The 15,696-nt window shown below is 36.0% G+C and overlaps 1 protein-coding gene across 1 annotated transcript; it reads right to left on the bottom strand.

Annotated features, from left to right (window-relative positions):
- Nucleotides 1-959: 959 nt before the first annotated feature.
- Nucleotides 960-13,504, bottom strand: cpb (F-actin-capping protein subunit beta). Its single transcript, XM_019049952.2, has 5 exons — nucleotides 13,347-13,504; nucleotides 12,042-12,253; nucleotides 11,392-11,564; nucleotides 8,208-8,407; nucleotides 960-5,727 (listed from the first exon to the last, which is right to left on the bottom strand). The coding sequence occupies exons 1-5, from the start codon at nucleotides 13,347-13,349 to the stop codon at nucleotides 5,488-5,490; spliced, it is 828 nt and encodes a 275-aa protein (XP_018905497.1). The 5' UTR covers nucleotides 13,350-13,504; the 3' UTR covers nucleotides 960-5,487.
- Nucleotides 13,505-15,696: the final 2,192 nt, after the last annotated feature.

Below are 15,696 nucleotides of genomic sequence, written 5' to 3'. Positions count from 1 at the left end.
CAAATGTCTTCACGAAAAGTTAATTCAATGAATACTAATCACGAATAGACCTATATAATGCAATGTGCAAAATACTTATTTTGCACACTTTCCAGGAAAAATTCATTTTCAAATTTCATTTTTTTTCTGTTCGAGCAGGTGTCTTGCCCTAGGAGGGGTCATGAGTTACTACCTTCACAGTGTAAAATTCGCTGATGCAAAGGTACACTTTCTTCACTTTCTACAGAATAGATTTTCAAAAACTTTTTTTTTAGGTTTGATTCCTTAGACTTTCTTCTGGCTTTAAACGGGAAGTGGAAGCTTGAGTTTCTTAATAAATGCAATAATTTACTACCTAATAGCTTTTACTGCTGTTAAATTGATCGAAAGTTCCAAATTTTAAACAGGAAGATGTTGGAGAATTCAAAAATTGAAATTGTCTTGAGTTTTTGAAAAAAATTTAAAAATAATTCCGCCAAAGGTCCCTCCAGACTGCTTTTTTTCCTCTTGAAAAGTAACGAGAAAAACCTTCTCGTCTATAGTTAGAGAAAAAGGCTGAGAAAAAAATAAGAAGAAAGTTTTTGAAAGTCCATCCTCAGAAAAGGGTACCTCAAGGTCAAAAACGTTGTTTGGATTAAAAAAAAAGTATATTTAAAGTTTTGGATACACAAGAGAATGGTGTTATCAGGCAGTCAGATTTCATTACTCTATGTATCACAAAACGTTGCATAGTTGAGGAAAAAGCGGTCAGATTTTAAAAAAAACTTGTGCTTGAATTACAGCTGAAGATATGTAAAATTTGATTTTTAGTGACCTTGAAAAAAAATTTGATAAAAATGACTCATGACTCTTCTTATATAAGACAAGGCTTTCTGTAGTTTATGGACAGCCCCTCAAGTGTTTGTTCTCGTTTTGATCATGTACTTCCTGTTCGGATCTTAATGCTATCACTGCGGTAAAAAATCAGAACAAAGATGTCGTTTGATGTAAAAGTGAATATATATGAATAAAAAAAATATAACAATTAGAGAAGACATGAGAAACTGAAATAAACAGAGACGGAGGCAGCATAGATCTATCCTCAATTGACGCAATTCGAGGAAATAAAATGATTAAGGCCAAATCATACAACTTTGGCCAAAGGTTCTTTTTCAATTGAAGCGATCATCGAGCAAAAAAGGAAAAAAAATATATTTTAACAAGTACATTCAGTCAAGATACCTGGCCTGCAGGCTGATTATAGAAACTGACAGACAAAGTGATAAAAAAGATAACAAAGAGAAAATGAAAACGGGTCGTTTGCAATTGTCAAAGGAGGTGAGTCAATTTATCAGTAACCCAAGAAAGACCCTATGGTCAGTCTACAGGAGCCACCCATTTAAACAAATAGGATCACTCCACTATTTCTTTGTCTATAGCTTTGTCTGTCAATTTCAAGAATCAGCCAGCAGACTTCCGATTCCAAAATTCAAGTAGTTCCAGAAACATGTAAATCTTGGGGGAGCTCCTTAAGATGAAGGGTTCTAGAACTATATTACACAGCATCCTAAAAACTGCGACTTACTTGATAATATTTACAAAAAATTACTAGACAAGAGTGTGCTTCAGATTAGTAGAGAGAAATCAATCATTTGATGACTGAGAAACCTCACAAGCAAGCTGATTACTGAAATTGATGGACAAAACGATAGAAAAAGAATACAAAGGGAAAATGTAGCTCAATACAGCCAATGTTTAACTTGGAGCAACATTCAATGTCCCTGGCAGTTAGTTGAGCCTTTTTCAGGCTCAGGATGTTTTCCCGGAAGGACCTTGATCTATTTTGAGTGTAAAAATATTTTGCATTCACTGGAGTTTGTCTGATTTTGAAATGAATTCCAGTTTGACTCTGAAGAATCTCCTTTTAGAAAAGCCTGCAAGTTCCTGCAGACGCGCAGAATTACGACGGCATTGCCCCAAGCATAGTGGCCTCAAGGTCATAGCCGAGTACAAAATTAGGATGAAATACTTTAAAACTTCACTTCATTGTTAAACAGCAAAGTTTAAAGGAAGAGATAACATCAACTTGAAACATGGAAGAATCAATCGAAACTAGAACTTTTACATCATTATCATCAAAATTATCATCAAACAGTTCTGTTAGCCAATTATGATCCAGCAGAAGAACGTTTCGAAATTTTTAATGCTTCAATCCACAAGGAGCCCTATAGCTAGTTCATCATTTCATCTCTTAGTCCGGAAAAAACTTCCCGTTTCAACCAACAGGATTGCTTTTATTTCGTCTCTGTTTCCTTGGTCCATCAATTTCAATGATCAGCTTGCAGCTTGAGTTTGGGTTAATTGCCTTTTGAAATTAACTGACAGCGCAGCAGAGAGGCTGCGCTCAAGTTAAAATTGGATAAACAAAACTTGGGTTAGAGAGAAACCTAATGCAGTAGAATTTAAGTGCAGTCTGAATACATATGTTCGCGCCGAAATTCATTTGTTATTCCATGATTAAAAGCAGATTAGACGCTGACCGCGAAGAGAGTTCTGAAAATGAGCGGCAGGCGTTGGAAAATTTACCTTGCTATCCTTGGATGAGCTATTGTGGTCTTAGTGATGGTAAAAAGCTTCTGTTAATAGCGTTGAAAGTTCTTGACAAAAAAAACTGCCCATTAAAAGCAATATATCTTAACAATATTGGCATTACTCACAGGAGAAGATGCAAAAAGGGTTATAACACATTTTGTGGGCCAAATTTTTAAGATTGGGATGGGAGACTACTTACGAAATATTGTGAAAGAATGATAAAATATGTGAAAATAAAATATGAAAATCATTTGACAATTTTTGAAAGTACTCTTGCAACATCCAGATGAGGTCTGGACATCCTCTCTCATGCAGTCTCGAGAATATATCCAATAGTAAAACGAAAAGTTATCGAAAAACATAGAGCATGGGCTGACTCTGGGGAACATTGCCAATAAAGTGTTCTATTAACTCTAAGTTACAAGTATACTCACACTGGAAGAAATATAAAAGCACCTATCTTCAAAATTGTATCAGATAAGTGCTATTAATGTTACTTGGTATTTTCTCCAGGAGGATGGTTGGACAATTTAACCAGAATCTATCAAACTACATAAGACATTGTCTAATTGCCTCTAATGATATATTTTTTGAGCAGAGAACCAAACATCACTGAAGTTCGTAATTTTAAGAGTACATTCTTCATGACCTGGGATAAATTCACAGAGAGTTTAAAGGCAATTAGTAGTTTACTTTTCTGTTAAAAAATGCAACACAAGAGAAATTCAGACGACGTTAGACATGGTTAGGCTCTAAATCCATCTTGTTCAAATAATGTGTCTGCAGGCCGATTATTGACATTGAAAGACAAAGATACAGAAAAAGAAGACAAAAGGGATATGGAAGGATCCTATTGGTGGAAGGGGGTGGTTGCAATGGACAAAGGAGGTAAGTACCAGAATATTTGACCGCAACCCATGAGAGACCCTATAGTTAGTCCATCATTTTGTCTCTTAGTCTATAGGAACCACCCGTTTCAACCAATAGGATCGTTCTGTACTCCCTATGTCTTATTTGTCTATCGCTTTGTCTATCAATTTTCGATAATCAGCCCAAAGTTAAGTTAAGTTGGCAGCAAAAGAGTGAAAATATTTTGCCATGAAATCAGTAAAACGAAGAAGATAAATTTTCCAACAACTTTCGGCGCTAGAGGAGACAGCTATACAGATATGATTAACAAGTAAACCTCATTGGATCTCAACAACAAAAATATAAAAAATCTCGACTCAAAGCAGGGCTGTGCATGGCTTGATTCAGTGCCCGATTTGGAAGGAGTTTCCTGGCTGCCAGAAACCCAAATTCTCCAATTTTCAGCTTATTATCACAATGTACTTAGCGCTCACACGAGGTTTACCCGAGAAGAAAAAGTTTTAAATTGGACAACACTGAATTTCTTGCTTTTTACAATACTGTGCAGTAACCTATGTGCGATATCTTTGTTGCTTAACAGACTAAATTAAAATAGTAAAGCACCCATGCGTATTTTCCTGCCAGTTTTGAGCCTGATTGCTCCTATGACAGAAACAGAGAATACCTCCTGTTTCATGAGATTAGACTTAAGGAAAATTGAAATGAGTTTTGAAAAAAAACAGCGAAGGTGTTGCGCTGTGTTTTCCACTCAATACCTAATTTGGCTGACGTATTTAATCTTAACTTTACTTTGGCCCATTATTTTATATCCCATGATTGATGAACTATTGATTACAAAAAAACATGGGACAAAAATGTTGAGGGACAAATTTAATTGATGGACCAAAAAAAATTTTAAAATACTGATTGGATATAATGAGAATTTCCAAAATCAATTTATAAATAAATTATCAGCAGCACGTCCTAATTAACAGAGATAAAAAAAAAAACCCTAATCTCTCGCTTGTTTGATAAATACAGAAGTTTTCAGTCTGTTCACTGCTGTGTTGTGTGAGAAACACTTAAGTGAGAAAAAATATTTTACGATGCCTAAATTTTAAATTTATCTAATGGTCCATTGAATACTTAGATTCTTTTCAATTGCTGGACAAGAGAGAAGAAAAACTTAACCATTTGATTGTTTTTCTGGCAAAATTCTGGTGGGAAAGAAATTGAGCAGGCGTTGCATGCTCATTTGGCACTAATAGATCTGAACTACATTTAGCAGTGTGGAACCACTATTTCTGGCTAATTTTAGAAACAACGCAAGTACCAATAGTTTTCTTATACTGCCAACTGCCATGCTAAGGAAAAACACCGTATGAGCATTCAAATATTGCCAAACTTACTCTTAGCAAAGATTTCAATTTGAGGAAGACTATGGCTATTTTTCCTTGAAATTTTCAGATACTTCAGATCAAATTACAAATAAAAATTGACGAAACATCGGATGCAAACATCTACAAATTTCCCTGAAAATTTGTGGTTTGTCTGAGGGAATATGGCAACATCTGAAGGCTCATACAGTGTTCTTCTAAGCCTATTATATTTTTCCACAGAGAAACTAGGCAGCTCGATAGCTTGAAATTCGTTCAAGAAATGGAACGTATTCCTATCAAACGGAACTATGTGCATTATGATGTGAGCCCTGTTATGCACATATGCTTATGGGTCTCAGGGCTAATGTCTTAATGCACATGGTTGCGTTTGGTAGAAATACGTGCAATTATGCTTACCGGGAAGAAAAACCGAAGAAGTTTTCAAGACATCACGTTAACTAGTTTTCCGAGGAAAAAATTAAGTATGACAGGAAGTCTGTGACATCGCAAACGGAGATACGTGGTTCCGCACTTTGGACCATGGATATATTAGTCCCTTATTGCAAAGTGTAGTACATCCGAGGACCCGGAAGCTATTTTGCACAGCCCTGATTCGAAGAAACAACGTAACTTGAAACTACCTAGAGTAATAGAGCTTCAATGAGTTAACAAATGCATGATAAACAGATCAACGACGGAGGCGGCTCTTTCAGTTGTCCTTGATGAGGTTGCGACGGAGGAGGGCGGCGGCCAGGTCGTCGCGGAGGGCATCTTGGACACTCTGATCCGACAGCGTCTGCACCGATCGAAGGCCATTCACGATGTCCTTCGTCTTGCTGAAGTAGATTTCGTTGAGCGTGTTCCGAATCTTGTTCTCCATGTCTTCGACCAAGCGCCCAATGTTGGCTATGTGCGGGTTGTTCTCCGATACGGCGTTGTCCTGGTCAATCTGCAGCGAGAAACAAACGATTTTTCAGATTTCAGGCTATTCTTGGGGGCCAACCATAAATTACGTGAGGGGTGGGGAGGGTCTAGCGGTGGATGACGCGGAAGGAAAGGGAGTAAAGCCAAGGATGACATGAGCTTTCTTGAAGGTAAAAAAGCTGAAAACGCTTGCTTGAAATTTGAGGGGGGAAATTTTTTTTTTCTTGATTTTTCAATAAATAATTCTAATTTTTCTCAAAGCAATAAAGTTTGCGATGTTTAATTTTTCAACTAGTGATATATCTTGGTATAAACTCTTTTTTTTAAAAAATAGCACAAGATATTTTTAATACTCAATAAAAGAAATTAATCATGTTCTTGACACCGCAGACAATATCTACTGTTTTATATAGATTTTCTGTGTTTTCCCCTAAAGGGGGGAGGAGTACGCTAAGGAAAACGTAATTTTTAGGGTAGGGGGGGGGGGGGTCAGGCAGTGGATGACGGTTGTATTCGGTGAGGGAAGGAGGGGGGTCGAAAACTTGTAAAAAATTGGGTGATGGAATTTATGGACAGCTCTCATTCCATTTACATGGTTAAAGCAGGCTTGAGAAACAAAACCTGAAGAAAATGGAGGTGATTTGAATAGGGGTTCTACTCTCTTTCAATTTCAAAATCCCTGCGCTTTTCCTTTACTTTCCCCTGCAGTGTTCACAGGAAATAACTCTACTAAAGTGCATCCGCCACAGAGGTGTAACTTAACCACACTGCCGAGACTGTGATCGCTAATGACTTAAAAAAGCAGCCTTTGGCTTGTAAAATCTTGTCCATCTCCACTATCACATAATGCTATTCTATAAAATATTGGGCTAACCTACTAATGTTAAAATGGAAACACTTTTCAAAAGCACACTTCACAGTCATTTCATAAAAATTTTGATTGCTTCATGTGAAAAGATCTAATGGGATACAATTGAATAATTCTTTGCCTTCTAAACAACTGCCATTAAAAATTGTTAATCATATTTATCTAAGAAATCAATGCGTGCTATCAACTGTGGGTGGCGATTCAAAATTGAAACAAGGAACGCAGGCTGATTGTTGAAATTGATACACAAAGCTATAGACAAAGAGGACATGAGGAGTATAGAGCGATCCTATTGGTTGAAATGGGTGATTCCTGTAGACTAAGGGGGTAAAAGAAAAGACTAACTAAATCATTTTTCGTTGGGTTACCGTTAGTGAGTCTATTCCCTCCCTCCTACGTCCATTGCAACCACCCCCTTCCACCAAAAGGATCCCTCCATATCCCTTTTGTCTTATTTTTCTATAACTTTGTCTATCAATTTCAATAATCAGGCTGCAAGCAGCTATCAGCTTTTAATTATTTTTCCGAGTGACTCTTTTCACTGAACCCTTTTGAGTGAAAGTCTTTTCCTTTTGAATTTTATAGTTAACTTCCAATTCCCTGTATTCTCCCTCCGAGAAGAATTCCCTGATTTCTCCCTGTTTCCTCAGTTTTTCCTGGTGGTAGAAATCCTGTTTAAGTACACTTTTTGCAAAGTTTTGGGTTCCCTTTTTCATGACATCATACATTTTCAGGGAGAACTTTTCTCAAGAAAACTTTATCATTTTCATAATCTTACTCAAAAATTACAAATTACATCATTGCACGAGCATTGTCGAAGCGCCTCTTTGAATTTAATGAATAGTTGCATCAAAGTGTATAATAGAATATTCTAACTTCTGTACACCCAAAGGCTTTCTCAAGTTTTCAACGAACTTCCAGGGGTGCAAAGAGTTCTTAGCTTTCCATTAAGAGCCCCTTTTTTCACAAAATTTTCCAGGCTTTGACTTTTTTCTGGGCCTAATTTTTTGTACTTTATTCAGAAATTGATGAAATTCTGATTTTAACATTTTTAAGAATCCTCTTATCTAGGGAATTACTTAAACAAACAAAAATTTTCAAAAATCCGTCCGGTAAAACTTAAGAAAAGTATACTTCAGCATTACTTAGTGCATTTAAAATGGTGAAGATAGGGATTAATAACTCTCTTTAATTCATATTTGGACCGCGTTTTGCAGAAAGGAACCAAGCCACTTCAGCTATTGCCCAATGTAACTAAGCTATTTAATATTTTACAAGAGAGCGGATGTGCAGATTTTTTTTAAAATTTTAATTTTGCATAGTATTACGTAGAAAATTCACTGAGATACGCAAAAAATCCGCGCAACCGTTTTCATGTATAAAATCAAAGTGCCCAGTTAAATTTGACGATAGCTGATGTGACTTGGTGCCTTTCTGCTTAACGCTATCCATTTTTGCAAACCGACGACTAAAGATTTGGCTTCTGCATTTTTCCCGAATATATAGATGGATTCTTATTTGTAGTCTATGACTTGAAAAGACAGGAGTTTTGGACCTTCAGAAAACACAAGGTATTTTCATAAAGAACTTGGAAATTTGAATATTTATCAAGGTTTGAATAAAAATGAAATAATTACCTGTCTGGTTAGACTCCCACCCAAATTCATAGTACCCGAACCTGGACGGCTGGTCTGGAGCCAGAGCATGGCAGTTGAGGTTAGCTTATAGTGTGCACTTCTACCAGTTGACTTTTCTTGCACTTCGACGACATGAATAGAATCCCAGCAACCTTTAATTTTCTTCGATCCATCTCCGGCTTTCTTTATCAATATCACACCTGTTCACCAAAACAAAACATTCTTAGCAGTGTTAGAATCTGACAGGCGCCAAGCACGAAATGCACCTAAATATTTCTCATTGGCACCTAAATAAATTAAATCGTGGCCAGAACGGAGCTCTTGCACGCGCTAGGGATTTGCAATTAGAATACATTTTCTAAAATAAAATTTTGCAAGAAACACGATGGTGCCTCTGATTTTTCTCTCATATCAACTCCGAAGCTCTCACAGTTGAGATGGTAAGGGAAGGAATATCCCACACTACCCTGAGAGTCCACCCCTACATCAAGACAAACTCTCTGAGCAAAAATAGGAGGCAAATACATGAACACGGCTGCTATCTTGTTTAGGAACTCCAAAACTGAAAACACGGCAACCCTGCTAATATATTTGCTCCCTAACTTTGCATAGAGATCTTGTCATAATGTAGAGGTGGACTCTTAGGATAGCGTTGGATATTGCCTCCATTCTGGTCTGAACTTTGAGAGCTTTTTTTGAGCTTTGGAGTTGATTTTACAGAACACCAGTGAGAACATGATGGTGCCCACCATGTTTCTTACGAAATTTTACTTAGGAATCAATACTGAAATCGCAAATTTCTGACACAAACAAGAGCTCCATTGGCGCCTAAATATTTGCAGTCAGCTACCTATGAAAGCGCTGAGACCTGGACAAACTTTCTTGATTGATACTGAAATCTATTACGACTCCTTGGGCAGGATTCAATTGAGTGATGGAAAGCTGTGAAAATGTGTAATCAGTTAGAAGAAGCCAGATTCTGGGGTACCAAAATACATCTGGTTCTCATCATTCATTATTCCAGAAAAAAAAACAAACATTGTGGCCCTTAAATATTGACCAAGCAGGGCAAAGTAACCCCTAAATTTCTCTTTAGCATTCGATAACTGATTTTTAGGCGACCTCAAAGGAAGTGTCTAACCTTTTGCCTTACAATGACTATTATAGTCTTCATGAACATTCTGGGACAAATCTGAAAATCTTAGATTTTGAAGAACTCACTCTCAACATTTTGAGTTTCAAAGTTGCTTGGTTTTCCGTTTAAAAAATGAAAAATATGGGAGTAAACTAGGCCAATTCTGATGTAGTTGGGTTGATCCCAGTTAGAAGTGTCCATTTTTGCTGAAAAATCTCACACTTTGCACAAGAACTAAGTCAAAAATTTGAGTCCAAAGTCTAGCAATAAGCTAAGACAAGCAAGTTTAGCAAAGTGTTTCAAAATTGGAAAAATGCAAAATTTGTGGGCTTATTCTTCATGGAATGAAAGAATTTTAAGGTTTGAAAATAAACGCTTGTAACTGTTCCCACATGTATAGTTGCCTCCTGCACAAAGAAACATACATATCTTGATTGCAATGTGTCAGTATTTCTATCTGTCATTTTCTTTTTTTACAAAGGAATCTCCACATTAATTTTCCTGAAACCGTCGGTTCTTTTTCTTTACATTTGTAAGTGAAGGCACTAAAATTTTCAGAGAAATTAATACGATGGTTCTTCCATGAAAAAATGAAATGTTTCTATTAATACCGAAGTAGCATGCACAGGATGCGTTCCTCTGTGCATGAGACAATGATAACAATGTTTAAAGAAAGTATTTGACATCCCTTAGGGTTTCTATGTTTTTCTGAGCCATTCCTGACAGCTTTTTCAGAACCAAAATTAAAAACCTCTGAGATGGAAATCTAATTGGTAAAATGGTTAAAGGACTTACACAAACTTTTTAAGAACACAACAAAAATATTTTGACTGAATTCACTACAGCTTTCGAAAATAAAAATCAGGAGCTTTCGAGCACTTTTCTAGGCGGTCTGATTGTAAGAATCATAGATTTCAACGACTTTTTAGGGTATATACACAAATTTAAAAGCGTTGGAAAAAGGCTTTGGGCTGAGATTTTTTTTCTTACATCTTCATCTCCTGGGCGTACTTTAGTAAGTAAATAAATGGCATGCATACAATGCTATTTAACAATGTGGAATTCATAGCAACAAAAGAAAAACAGACCGATCATTCAAACAATCTTGAAAAAAATAACTTGATGCTATACAATTTAAGATTCTATTATGAAATCATTAAATAACGGAGCTGGAACACTAGTCAAAATCATTAAAGATTTGGTACAATTTTTTAAAGACCTTGTTAAAAATTTAAAATAGCTGTGCATATTTCAGAGGGGATCGCACCTTCATCTTTGATGTAGTAACCAGTGTAACAGTGTACATTACTGAAGATAGAAGTGCAACACCTCTGAAATGCATACAGTATTTTAAAATTTTTGACAAGATATGAGTTTATAAAAATGTTTAAAGAAACGTTACTCTCCGGTGAGCATATTTGAAAAGGTTTGCCAAAACTCAACGACTTTAAAAGAAACAAATTCACGTTACTTTGTTGGTGTTTTAATTCACTCTTTGTCTAGAGCCATTGGACTGCATTTTGCAATTAGAAACTACAGTTTTGAGTTAATCTATTAAAGCACCTATCTCCATGGGGAAACTAAAGGCACATAACGGTGGCAAAAGAGCACAACCACGTATTCCCGTTTGTGACATCGCAGACTCCTCCTGCCATACTTCTATACTGCCATACAGTAATGGCAGTTCTGTTATGCTTAACTTTTCCTTCAGAAAACCAGTCTATGTAATTTCTAGAAAACTTTTTAGATTTTTCTTCTTGTTGGCAGAATATTCTGTAAAAAATTTCGAACTAGTAAGTTGTCTTGTTTATTTGGTAACACAAAATAGGAGCGAAAATTTTGAAAAAATACAGTGGAGATACATGGTTTTGCTCTTTGGCTTTTGATACATTGTTCTTAAAATTAGGCAGAAATAGTCGTCCTGTATTGGAAAGTGAAGTCTAATTTTGTACTAAGCAATACTTGCAAAAATTTTGCCTTATTCATAGCTGCACTGACACAAATTCTGTAATTTAGAACTAAAATAAGAGAGAAGCTGAAAGAATTTACCAGCAAAACCGTGCTCCAAGTCCCACAGGTAAACAGATGAAACGCCACCCTCAAAGTACATCTCACGGTACTGATCGAATGCATAATTAGCATCTATCTCCAGTTTACGGAGTCGTTCAGAAGGCATGGATCCATCGTCCAAGGGTGGATCATAGGTATTGCTCCATGGCGACCTAAAATCACAAGATTCATATTATTGGAGTATTATATCGTATTATTATCAATAGTCTGTCATGAAGTAAAATTGCATGGTCACCTTAAGCAAATCAAGGGGCAGATTATTGTAAATGATGAACACAGAGGAAAAAAAAAAAATAAAGGGATCCTATTGGTGGACGCTAGTGGTTGCAATGGACAAACGAACAGCAACCTAAGTCCATCATTTTTTCCCTTACTTTGTCTCCAAGCAGCACCAGTTTCAACAAATGGATTCTTCGGAATTCTTTTTGTGCCGTAGCTCCTCATCCCGACCCATCCTTTCAATTTTTTCCGAAGGAAAAAATAATAAGAGAGGAGGACGGATTCCTCTGATAATTTAATTTATCTGAACATGATTGTGTAACTTTCTTGCACTGAAATATTAATGTGTCAAGATTCTCAGATATACAGTAAAAAGACTAAATAATAGAAAAAAAGGCGCAAGTCAGCACCTGTAAGAATCGCCATCTCTATTATAATCGCAGAGAAGATAATCCTTGCCGGCTTCTTTGTCCCTTGCAATTTTCAGCGGCTGATCTACTGAGGATAGCAAGTCTTCGCACAGGTCAGGAACTAGGTCAATTAGATCACTTAAGTTTTTTTCCACTTGCTGCGGGGGAAGTCTCCGCATTAAATCTAAGGCACAGTCCATTTGAAGTTCAGTCTGGAAAAATTCATGAAAATTGAGGTTAAATTCTTTGTAAAATTCCTTCAGAGAACCACTATTGGTCAGCTGAGGAAATTGTTACTTCAAGATTACTTGCGCTGAGAGTGAGAAAACAATTTTGACTGTACTCATCTGAGTTCCATTATCCAACCATTTGCCTTTGTCATTAATCTAGGAACAGGTGGACTCCCTTGAGTGAGTGCACTTTTTTCATTTGTTTGTGTAATTGGCGTAGCTCCCAAGTACAAAGGCAGATGTAAAAGGCACTCAAATTTATTTGAAAAAGGTTAGAACTACCTGAAAGTGAACAGCACAGACTTTCAACTAATTTTCTCCAATTTCAGAGAAAAGTTATGCAAAAGTTTTTCGCTTCAAAAATGAATATTGTTTGAGGATTTTATACAAGAATTTTGGAGTTTTACCCCTTGCATTTCAGAGTTTAGTCGTGCTAGAGTTTACTCTTATCAAAGAATATTTCTGACTGATTTGTTTCTTAATATTAAGAGGATGTTTCACGATTTAAATTCCTATTCCAAAGATTTTCTATCTAGAAATTCACGAAAGCACTTATTATTTCAATAGCTGAAAATTTTTGTGAAAATGAGTTACCATTCAGTAAACTCTCGGGATAGAATTTTATACACTTCTAAAATTAAGACCTGGTGACAATATAAACTGGGAAGAGGGAATACAAGGATTTCACTCAATCTATTCAGATAGTATCAGGAATTATTTGAAGCCAAACTCCATGTCTAATATCAATACTTTGAGGACGGTATAAACAGTTAAGAATAAAAACTGATGTTGAACAAGATATTGTCATCGCTGGAATTCACTCATCGAGAGTTGAGACAGTCGCCATGTCTTATTTTGGTTATCACATCTGGTCAAAACTCAGCCTGGTGTTAATTTTTTTAAGGTCTGTTGATATCCATGCTTTGTAGTTGTAGAAGACGAACATCCAATTAAAAAAGATCATTTCAAGACCTTAATTCCTCAGTGATCGAACTAACCTCATGAACTAGATTCCTACCTCAGATCACATTTCAATAGCTATGGGTAAAAGTAGGAAAAATCTGAAAGCACTCACCATTATGATGTTTAGCTTAGTTAGTAACCGAAAATAGAACTTTATTTTGCACTTTCACTTAGCTTTGAATTTTCACCTTTCCTAAGAAGTTCTGCCGCAGTAACCTTACTTTGAGTAAAAAATATTCGCGATTCGCGATCCAAGTCCAAGATGGCGGAAAATGTTTACATTGATGAGTCATGTATGCCCAAATACCGGTCTAAAAATGTTTACTGTAGTCGCCTGTGGAAAAATAGCTGGTCCACTGAATTTTTTGAATGAATGTTGATTATGAAATTTTTTCATTATTCTCTGCCCCAAAATATTGCTCATCTGCCCGAGAGAGATGTAGATTGTTTCGTCACGTAGTATATTAGCAACAGTGTTCTTTTGTTTTGCAATGTTGGCACATTCGACCGCTATTCTAGAGGCGGTAAATTTAAAACGGAATGATTCCCTGCCTTACCGTACGATTGGACTAACAATCCACTTTGCCACGAATAAATATGGATTGAGAAAATTCTGGCACGGTTGTAATTTTATCTGGGCAATACACCATTCTGTCTGAAACTGTTAGCTTTGGGAATGAACAAGCACTTTTAAAATTATTTGAATTTGCTTCAGCAAAAATCTCTCTTCAGTGTCTTCAGCTGCTTTATGTGTGCGCATATCTGAACATTCTTGGATATACAGTTGTTATATTTTCGAGCTAACTTCCTAGGAAAGATAGTTTTATTTGGAAGGCTAGAACTGAAATGACCCTGACTACATCAGACGTCGCCTAATTTTCTCTCTTGTTTAATTTTTTAAATAAAAAACTTTTAAAAAAAGAATTTTTTTTTAAAAAATAGGACACAAGAGGAAATTAGGCAACAAGAATTGCAGTTGGGTTAGCTCCCATTTTATGCGTCCATTTCTCTAGAGTAACTTGGGAGGCCAATAACGTTTAGAAGTTGACAGTCTAACATTGCCAGCTATAATTGCAACAAGACAAGGTGCAGTCCTCGCTCAGGGTGGAGATTTAAAAGGACGGTGGTTCATTTTAAGACGCTTTTGACGAATCAAAAGTATCAAAAGCTCAATTGATCTATTAAAGCGTACGGATACAGCACGTGAAACAGAACTTACATTATGTGCAAACAGATTTTCATACCTAACTCGAGTTCTCGTAAAGCCAACGCAGTAGCATAAAGTTTCTGAGAAAAATGCACCAGAAGTTGAGAAGATTTTACATTGATTCAAATGAGACCTACTTTTCACCTTAGTTCGTCGTTTCCCGTACGAAGGATCGCAACTTCCTTGCAAAGTTAACTCAGATACTTTTAATTACTAAGAAGGATATGCCCGAGTACTTTTTGTCAACATTTTTTTTTATCTTCGTGTGAGATCGGAAGAAAGATCAAGGAAATTTTCGGTTAGAAAAAACGAAGATTCTCTTGGTAAGTAAAAATACAATTAATGTGGGAAAATTTGGCAACATTGAAATGCAGTTATGTTGTTTTTGGGGAAAACAATGAATTGTAGTATTTTAGATGAATATGCAGGGGTATTTTAGATGAATATGCAGGGAATACCAAGAAATTCAAGCTGCTTTTTTATTATCATTTTATAGGATGTTCCTCACAGTCTCTCGAACTCGGTAAGCTTTTAAGACTCTTTTCTGTAACATCAGGTGATTTTACCCACTATGAAATAGAGCCCTAGACTGAAAGTGAACTGAGACTAACTTTCCTAACTGCACAGAATATTTTGAAACAACTCTAGCACCAAAAATCATGATCTTTGAGAGACGTTAAGAATAAGGAGAACCAAGGCTTATAAGTGTTTGATCCTAACAACTTTGCAAAATGGGCGCATTAATTATGACAATGCAAGCTTCTTGCTACATTTTATTTCTATGAAGGACACATGGTGTTAGAATCATAAAAATAGTATGATTTTCCGTTGACAATTTTAAAATTATTCTCTACAGGTACTTGCTTTTGATATTTTAGAGATTGAATCATGCAGACAATTTATTAAGATCTATTTGGACTATATGATGTGTTTTTTTGAGGAGCGATTTTGAATTGATGGCTTAAGATGAGAACTGCACTTCTCGGAATGCGACGTTAGAAGTTTCCGCTCGTGTTTTATTTTTTTAGCAGGAAAACTAACAAGCAATTTCTAATGAGATTTTTTGTGAATTTTCTTCTATCATTCTAAAAAAATCACAAAAAATTACAATGAAATATTTTGATAGGTGTTCCTTTAAGAAAATATAACATAATCGAAAACTTTCTAACGTTGCAATAGAGATAAGCAAGAGTACAGAAACTTCCCGATCACGCGATTATTATCAAGTGGCTGCTTGTATGGAAAAAAAAAAACA

This window comes from Bemisia tabaci, chromosome 10 (genome assembly GCF_918797505.1).
Source record: "Bemisia tabaci chromosome 10, PGI_BMITA_v3".
Classification (NCBI taxonomy): Eukaryota; Metazoa; Arthropoda; class Insecta; order Hemiptera; family Aleyrodidae; genus Bemisia; species Bemisia tabaci.
Note: the sequence above shows the minus strand (reverse complement) of the source record. Positions and strands in the feature narration are given on the sequence as shown.